The following is a 7,933-nucleotide window of genomic DNA, read 5'->3' as shown; positions in this document are numbered from 1 at the left end:
TGCTTCAGTGAAGGAGCACTTTGATGACTAATCACATGAAGTACTTTGGAGTTTCTTTCTTTTTCAACTTGAGTGAAAGTGGAGGCATCGAGTTTGCCCAGCTTTGTCGCACACCCTGGTGACGTATGTAAGTTCCTTTTTCTTTCACTGTAGTCTTTGTAATTATTTTATTGTTGGTGTTATTTTCGTATCTGATAATTTATTTCATGAGCTAACTGTGATTCAGATTTAGTCGTGATTTCTTTGGTTCTTTTGTGTTTTCCATTTTTCGAGAATATTTTCCCAATAACTAAACAATTCGTGGCAACAATAAATCCTTTGTTATTTACTAAGAGCATTCTGGATGTTTGCGGTGTTTTTGCTGATATTTAGAAATTTTACCTTTGGTGTTATATGATATATAAACAATGGCCTAAAAGTACTGGTTTAATAAATAAGTACAATGTTTATTTGTCAAATCCAAGGCTATAGAGTATGTCTACCATTTTTGCTGAGATCTCGGGCATTCCATGACCACAAGGATAGCTAAACTACAAAAACTATAAGGAGAGAGTTGATGACTAATAATATTGAGATGAATCTGATTTTCTATGAACAACAATCAAAGGCTATTCTCTGTTCTGGGCAATTTTTTATCTTCATATTTGCCCTAAATGGATCATAGAAGCTTATCAGTTGTTGTTGTGTATATAGACACCTAATTCGCAAGCTCTCAGGAGAATGATCTTAAACTTTGAAAAATCACTGCTACTGTTCGGAATAGGAATACTGTTTGGTAGATATAAGTCTGATGTTTCAGCTGATTGGAAAGTAGTAAATCTGGAATGGATATGCTTGATACAAAAGACAAAGAATGGTTGGCAACCTTAGGCCACTCAGGCCATATCTCAAACAATAAAGGAAGAACTCACAGAAAAGAAACCACACTGATACAGTGGCTCCTGCTACTATCTGGTGACATATTGTTGAATCCAGGAACAGTGAAATACCCATGTAAAGTCTGTCTGAAAGGTGTGAGGCAGAACCAGAAAGGTATTTGTTGTGATAAGTGTGAAAAATGGTTACAATTACGCTGATAGGTATGAACAACATGACATACAATTACCATACACAGAATGATACAATGTGGTACTGTGACGTGTGCTTATTTCATATGACCAACACAAATATTGGAAAAGTACATATACTGCAAAAGACCAAGATCAGCATGTACATATCACACATGAACCCACAGAACAAGAACCCACAACAAAAGGCAAGAATTTCATGAAGATAGGCCACTTCAATGTCAATGGACTGACTGAAAAGTTTGCAGATATCCAGCTTTTATTACCAGATCATAATTTAGATATCTTAGGAATAACAGAAACACATCCCACGGGTGAAACAGAAGATAAAGACCTCATGATTGAAGGATATACTTTGATAAGAAGAGAAAGAACTGTCAAAGAACCAGTACATGGGCCAAAAGGGAATGGTGGCTGCCTAGTGTATGTAAAGGAAACAATTAAGGTGGTTCCAATGAATGAATAATTTGAAGAGGACATGAGAGCCATATGGATTGAAATCTGCATTCATTCACAGAGAATGATGATAGGAACACTGTATAGGCATCCAAAAGACCTTGGATTTTGCGAAGGCAAGACAAAATCTTAGAAATCATTCTAACAAGAAGGAAAAATCTTACCCTAATTGGAGATTTGAACCAGGGGCAGACACTTGATCAAATATTGGGGGCAAGCCTATTGTTTTAATAAGATGACGTCACATTTCCCATTGTTTTAGAACAAATAACCATTGTCCTCTAAGGTATTGGGTGGTTGCCCCCTCTCGCCCCCCCCCCAGTGTCCGCCACTGATTTGAAGTCCGATTTAAACAAGAAAGGGGGCCATTCTGAGGACAAGGTCTTCGGGAAAAGGTTAGTCAACATTTTAAAAAGTCAAAACATCATCAAAGAACCTACCAGAATTACCCAAAAGACAAAGAAATTAATTGATGTTTTACTCACAAGCAAGAAAGAGCTGATTCAAGAGTCATGAGATATGCATTTGGGCATTTCTGCCCACAGTCTAATTTATGGTGTCTATAAAATCTTGGTTGAAGAAAAAACCAGTTTTCAAAAAAGTAAAGAATTTTAGAGGAATCAATTTAGCTGCTTTCAGTAAGGATTTGGAAAATGCACCCTGATCAGTATGTTTAGTTTTTAAAGACATTGATGATCATGTATGGGCATGGGAAAAATTATACAAAGATATAGTTAATGAGCATATATTTACAAGACAAGTGAAGATCAGGAAAAATCGCTTCCCTGGATAACTAGAGATATATCAGAGATGCAAGGCACTAGAAAAGTTTATGAAGACAAAGGAAACTGATGACTGGGATAGCTATAAAACTCTATGTAGCAGCATTAGAAAAGAAATTAGAAAAGCACAAGCTAATTGTCAGATCGACTGTATGTCTGAGGCCAGGGGCGGCTTGGAGCAATATTAGATTGGTATTCAAGGTACTAACAATCTACTCGATAAAATGCCACACCCAAAAAATCAAATCCCCCAAATGCCACACCCCATTATATAGCCCTACAGAAAGGATTTTCAAAATTGGTTCTAAAATGATGTCTAAGTAGTTTTTAATGAATTACTTCACCTTGTCCACATTCCAACAAAAAATAGCAAGAAGCCCAATCGTTTGTGGTGTGCTATAGATCATATTTAAAATGTTTTACTCAAAAGGGCTTATTTGCTAAATATCTCAGTTATCCAGGATCAACTTGCAAGAAAACTAGATCTCGTTTGTATTATGTCCCTTCCGCTTGAAAACAAATGCTTTGTTGCACTCTTGATAAACACGTATGAAAGGTTATCGGGCAGTAAAAACTGAGGCCTGTATCCAAGACCAAAGCACGGCCAAAAGCCTTTCTATGAAGCCGCACCATATTCGAAGGTATTCAGTTTGGATTCTGAATAGTGTGGCCACAAAGCTGTGACAGTTTGTGGACTGAGGCAATGACCGAATGAGGCCATTAAAAATGAAAAAAATAACCAGATAAGGCTAGCATTTTATTCTGATTATCTGTGTTGAACACACATTGAAACTTGCAAATTTCCAAGCAGTATTCGGTTCCGAAAACACAAGCTAGAAGGGGACATGTACGCTCAAGGTATTCAGACAAGTTCTGAATACCTTCACTTTCAAAATTCTTTGTTTAGCCTCACAGTTATCTCCTGTGACTGACGTCACGGTCAGTCAAAAACAATGCGGGTGTATTCAGGATGGCCTTTGAATACCTTGTGACTGCTGGCCGCTGGCCTCATCGGAAAAAAAAGGGATTAAGAAGTCTCTATACCCACCGCCAAAACAATATCGATTGTTAAGGTCATTGATATTTTTTAAAGAAACTTTGCCCGCTTTGTAATGGCATTGTATGGGCAAAAGAAAATTTTATTTGGATTTTGATTTTGGAACATATTAAAAGCATTAAAAGTTGTTTGGAAAAAAATTAGTATTCGTGAATACCTTGAATACCCCAGCGCGCTGCCCCTGTCTGAGGCTAAAGATCACAAACAGTTCTGGAAATTGTACAAAGATATGACAAACATGAACAAACAACCAAGATTAGGTGCATTACAGGTGCAAGATAAAGTTGTACACACTGACAAAGGAAAAGCAGAAGCCCTAAATGAATTCTTTGTCAGCATAGGGAAAGATCTAGAAAAGAATTTCTCAACTGAAGATAAAGAAAATAATCATAGTTTCATTAGTAGAGTTACGCCATCTTTTGATAGCATAAGTCTATGCCTGTCAAAGGACATTGAAATGAAATGCAGCAGACTTTATCCAAATAAAGCATGTGGAACTGATAATATCACAATTAGAGAATTAAAGTTTGGACAAAAACCAATTTGTGTAAGCATAAGTTCCATTGCAAACAAAGCCTTTGAAACAAAAACAGACCCTGGTAAATTGAAGGTTTCAAGAGTGAATGCAGCTTTCAAGAGAGGTATCTCCAAAGGCGGGGGTAACTACAGGCCATTATCTCTGTTGAGTGTGCCAAGCAAGTTTGTTGAGGATATCATTGGTAAAGGCCTAGGTAAAAACATTGACGAAATAGGCACTGCAACTGCCAATCAATGGGGTTACAAGAAAAGTATTAGTTCTGAGACCTTGCTTCTCTACTTGATAGAAAAGTGGAAGATTGCTCTTAATGACAAGAAAGTAATAGGTGCCCTGTTTAAAGTCTTTAGAAAAGCATTTTGACACTGTCTGTCATAGCATACTGAATCACAAGCTTCATGCTATTGGTGTATCAGAGTCAATAAATGACCTATTGATGAATTACTCAAAAGATGGGGCTAGTATGTTGAGTTGAATGGCGAAAAATCAGAACTGAGACCAGTAGATATAGAGGTCCCACAAGGGTCAATATCTGCTTGATGAGCATAATCTTCTCAGTGTCCTAAAAACTACCTTCAGATTTTAAGTAGAACTAACACACAGAAAATAAAAACACTGAACACAAGTCCCCAGGTTCATCATAAATTTGTGTTAATAGAACATTTCCTACATTTGTCTTGAGCGCAATAGTTTAAGGCTAGGCACTTCACTTCTTCTAAGGAAGTGCTTCCCTTAGTGTATAAAGGATTCTCATGAATCAATACACAATGAGTCATTTGAAAGCAACTATAGCCCAACTTTAGGGAGGTTGTCACGGTTATAGTCCACAAAAAAATTGTTAATATTAGGAAGACTAAGTGTACAAGATCATGGTTTTAATATGTTTTAGCTTTGATTGTAAGTTTTCACTGACTCATGTGGCATTAAGACCTCTTTCTGAATAAATGTTTGTATACGTTCTACTACCATAATTACATGAAATTTAAATTGCAAAAATAAAGTGTAATCGCACAAATCTGACATAATCCTCTTTGCATCCTGGCATTTCCTTATTGTTTTCTGCTTTGAAATAATTTGATCTTTAGCGAACAATGATGGAGTTTGAGTTTTTGGGCAAGCTATTTGATAATACCCAATGAAAATTGTCCTAACATTTTCATGTTTAGATTTCTTTCCTTCCAAAACCATTACATTGAAGCTGCACTCAGATGAATATCCTTTAATACTATTCTTTATCTCTCAATTTCCAGGGTTGTTTTTTGCCAAATTCATGGCAGCAAGTAGCTACAATCAAATTGTTAGATAAGTAAATAGGGTGCACTTCACACAAAAGATTGCAAAAGCCCTCGCACTGCTAACAAGAAATGCAAGGGAATGCAGGCATACCAGCAAGTGAAGCATATTTGTGTACGCCCCAATTATCACTGTAGAGAAAAAGTGCTTTGACAAAAACCTAATATAGTCTCTTATCTTAAGGGATATTAACTTAAGGGATATTCTTAAAAGGAACTCTAACTTACGGGATATTATGCTCTTTCTGTACATTTCCAAACATTTTACTGTCTTTGATAGTTGCAATAAAACTAGCCTGCATTTAATGTAGGAAAGAAAAGGGAAGCTTATATTGAACTAGCTCTCAGATAAATATGATATCACTTAACTTGTGTTGATTTGCTGTTATCTAGTCACTTACAACACCTTGTTAGGAAAGAGGGTTTTTGCTAGGATTTGGAATGAAAAATGAAAAATTTGAATGAAACCAACTTTATGGCAGATTGTGTAAGAAATGTGTGATGTGTATGAGCATGAGAAAAGACCAAAATGTATCTGATTAATGGAAGCAAAAAATTAAGTGGCAAGAAGATGTGAAACACTGAAAATATACTTATTTTGTATAAGAAGCCATTTGTTTTATCATTAGAAGCTCTAGGCAATAGCTGTAGAGCAACTAAAATAAAATAAATTGTATCTGTTTTGTTACTTAAAAGTTTCCCTAAATAAGATATTTGAAAAAAATGATTGAATTTGTTGTTTTTTTTGCCATATACCCCCAATCAGAAGGTAGCAATTCATGAAATAGGGATCAGTATGTATATTGACTCAAGTAGGAACATACAGATTGTATATTGGATCAATTTCAAATAGTATTAGTACAAGTTTTTTAAAGTAGCAATTTTATCGGAGGGCAGTCTAAAAGGAAATCTATTGCTCATTATAGTTACTCTATCACCTTTCTTTCAGTTGATATTTTTCATACCATGGCAAGAGGTCAACAAAAGATTCAATCTCAACAGAAAAATGCTGAGAAAAGAGCTAAGTCAAAGAAAGGCACAAGTCAAATAAAGTCAGCAGGGGCTGCACTTGTTCACAGTTGCCCAGTGTGCAAGGTACCTAATATTTTCACAATTCCCTTTTTTATTGTCAACAGTGCCACTGATAATAATCTGAGGAATGAAAAAAGACACTGTAACCAGGCAAGCCAAATTCAAATTTCCTGAAACTAGTGAGAATAATATTAGAATTTGGAAGAGAAGAGTTTATTTCCATTTTAAGATTTATGGTCTTTTTTCATCTGTTTTTTTTTTAATTACCACTGGTATTTACACTTTGCTGAACACCTCAAAGAGGCTTGTAGTAATGATACCCACCAAGTTTGTGATTCCTGAATCAGTTTTCGATCTCAAAAATTAAGGCAAATTATAAAATATGTGCATAATTGGTGTTGGATGTGCAAATATTCCTTGTTTGTATAAACAATTCCAGATTAAGGATTTGGAGATTTTAAAATCCTGGTGCATTTCCTTAAACAAAAGGTTCCTTTTTAGATGGTAGTGAAATTCAATTAACTACGGTTAAACATATGCAAACTTTATTATACTTGTCACTATTTAAGAGATTCATTCTGTGTTTTACAAAGCAAATTTTTGTTGTAAAACAAAGTGACAGACCTTTTATATCAATTTATATTAAGAGATTTCTTAGACAAATTTGAGCAGGATTGTACCGGATGACTTAGCTAATTGGGATAAGTTTGATCAGCTTGTACTTTGAAGGCTGATAGTATACAAGTTCACCAAATGTACATTCCTTAGCCCACCCACCTTATTTTTGTATTCCTTTGCCCACCCAAGCAAGAACACTTATTTTGTCATAATTGTGTACCCTGTTTCTTCATATTTTTTGTGTAGCTTTCTTAAGGTTAAGAATCAATGTTTTATTGTTCCCAGTCACAGATGCCAGACCCAAAAACCTACAAACAGCATTTTGAAAGCAAACATCCAAAAGTTGATCTTCCTGAAGAACTCAAGTCAGTTTGAGGAAAAAGAAGGAAGATTATGGTAAGAATCTTTATGGCAGCTACATTCTCTTTTCAAAACAAATGATTCAAAGGCAAAAAGAGACAAGAAACTTACTGATGAAGAAAGATGACCTTGAAAATGTTATAAACAAAGAAATATATACAGCCCCTTACATTGAACTGTTCACCAAATTTTACCATATCAGCCACTTTCTGATTTGCAACTTTCAAAGGATACCTCACCAATACCTGTTTATTTCTTATTTCAGAAGCAACTGGAGAAAGAGAAATGAAGACTGTCTTTCTTTTGCTTGGTTATCTAAAAGTCAATACTGTGAACAAATTGATAATTTATGACCTTATGAACAAGAAACATTTAACTCTTGTGTTGAACATGAGCTTGAAAGTGCCATCTCAGTTTAACAAAAGTTACTTGCTTGGTTAAAAACCCTTAAGGAAAGCTTTCTTCTTTTATATTCAGCCAATAAAAAAAGGATAACAAGCTTCACCTGTCCCAATGCAAAATCATTGAAAAGCAAAATGCCAAACTGTGTTTCTGGATCTCCATTTGCAGGATGGTACTGTTTCTAAATCAATGATGAATTAAAATTGAGGAATTGTGTACCTGTGAAACAGCCTCAATAAATAAATGAATTTAATATCACTCTTGAAACATTGATTATCAACTTTTTGTTCTTCACCTCTTTTTGAAATTTTTGCTGCAATTAAATGTGCTAT

The 7,933-nt window shown here is 35.2% G+C and overlaps 2 protein-coding genes across 3 annotated transcripts; both read left to right on the top strand.

The window, feature by feature from the left end:
- LOC135689644 (transcriptional regulator ZNF706) lies at nt 1-7,874 on the top strand. 2 transcript variants are annotated; one of them, XM_065206943.2, is made up of 4 exons: nt 1-127; nt 6,139-6,284; nt 7,125-7,235; nt 7,465-7,874. In XM_065206943.2, the coding sequence occupies exons 2-3, from the start codon at nt 6,156-6,158 to the stop codon at nt 7,212-7,214; spliced, it is 219 nt and encodes a 72-aa protein (XP_065063015.2). In that variant the 5' UTR covers nt 1-127; nt 6,139-6,155; the 3' UTR covers nt 7,215-7,235; nt 7,465-7,874. The 2 variants fall into 2 exon arrangements, with proteins under 2 accessions (XP_065063015.2, XP_088964761.1); XM_089108635.1 differs by having other exon boundaries at nt 35-123.
- Nucleotides 3,601-4,260, top strand: LOC148960229 (uncharacterized). Its single transcript, XM_089108603.1, has one exon. The coding sequence runs from the start codon at nt 3,601-3,603 to the stop codon at nt 4,258-4,260; it is 660 nt and encodes a 219-aa protein (XP_088964729.1).
- Nucleotides 7,875-7,933: the final 59 nt, after the last annotated feature.

This window comes from Rhopilema esculentum, chromosome 5 (assembly GCF_057945365.1).
Source record: "Rhopilema esculentum isolate cy_ngs chromosome 5, ASM5794536v1, whole genome shotgun sequence".
NCBI lineage: Eukaryota > Metazoa > Cnidaria > Scyphozoa > Rhizostomeae > Rhizostomatidae > Rhopilema > Rhopilema esculentum.
Note: the sequence above shows the minus strand (reverse complement) of the source record. Positions and strands in the feature narration are given on the sequence as shown.

Excerpts from the sequence above, each read along its gene's own strand:
- LOC148960229 (XM_089108603.1), top strand. The coding sequence starts at position 3,601 with ATGAACAAACAACCAAGATTAGGTGCATTACAGGTGCAAGATAAAGTT.
- LOC135689644 (XM_065206943.2), top strand. The coding sequence starts at position 6,156 with ATGGCAAGAGGTCAACAAAAGATTCAATCTCAACAGAAAAATGCTGAG. Across the intron at positions 6,285-7,124 it reads ACAGTTGCCCAGTGTGCAAG|TCACAGATGCCAGACCCAAA; the intron begins GTACCTAATATT and ends TATTGTTCCCAG.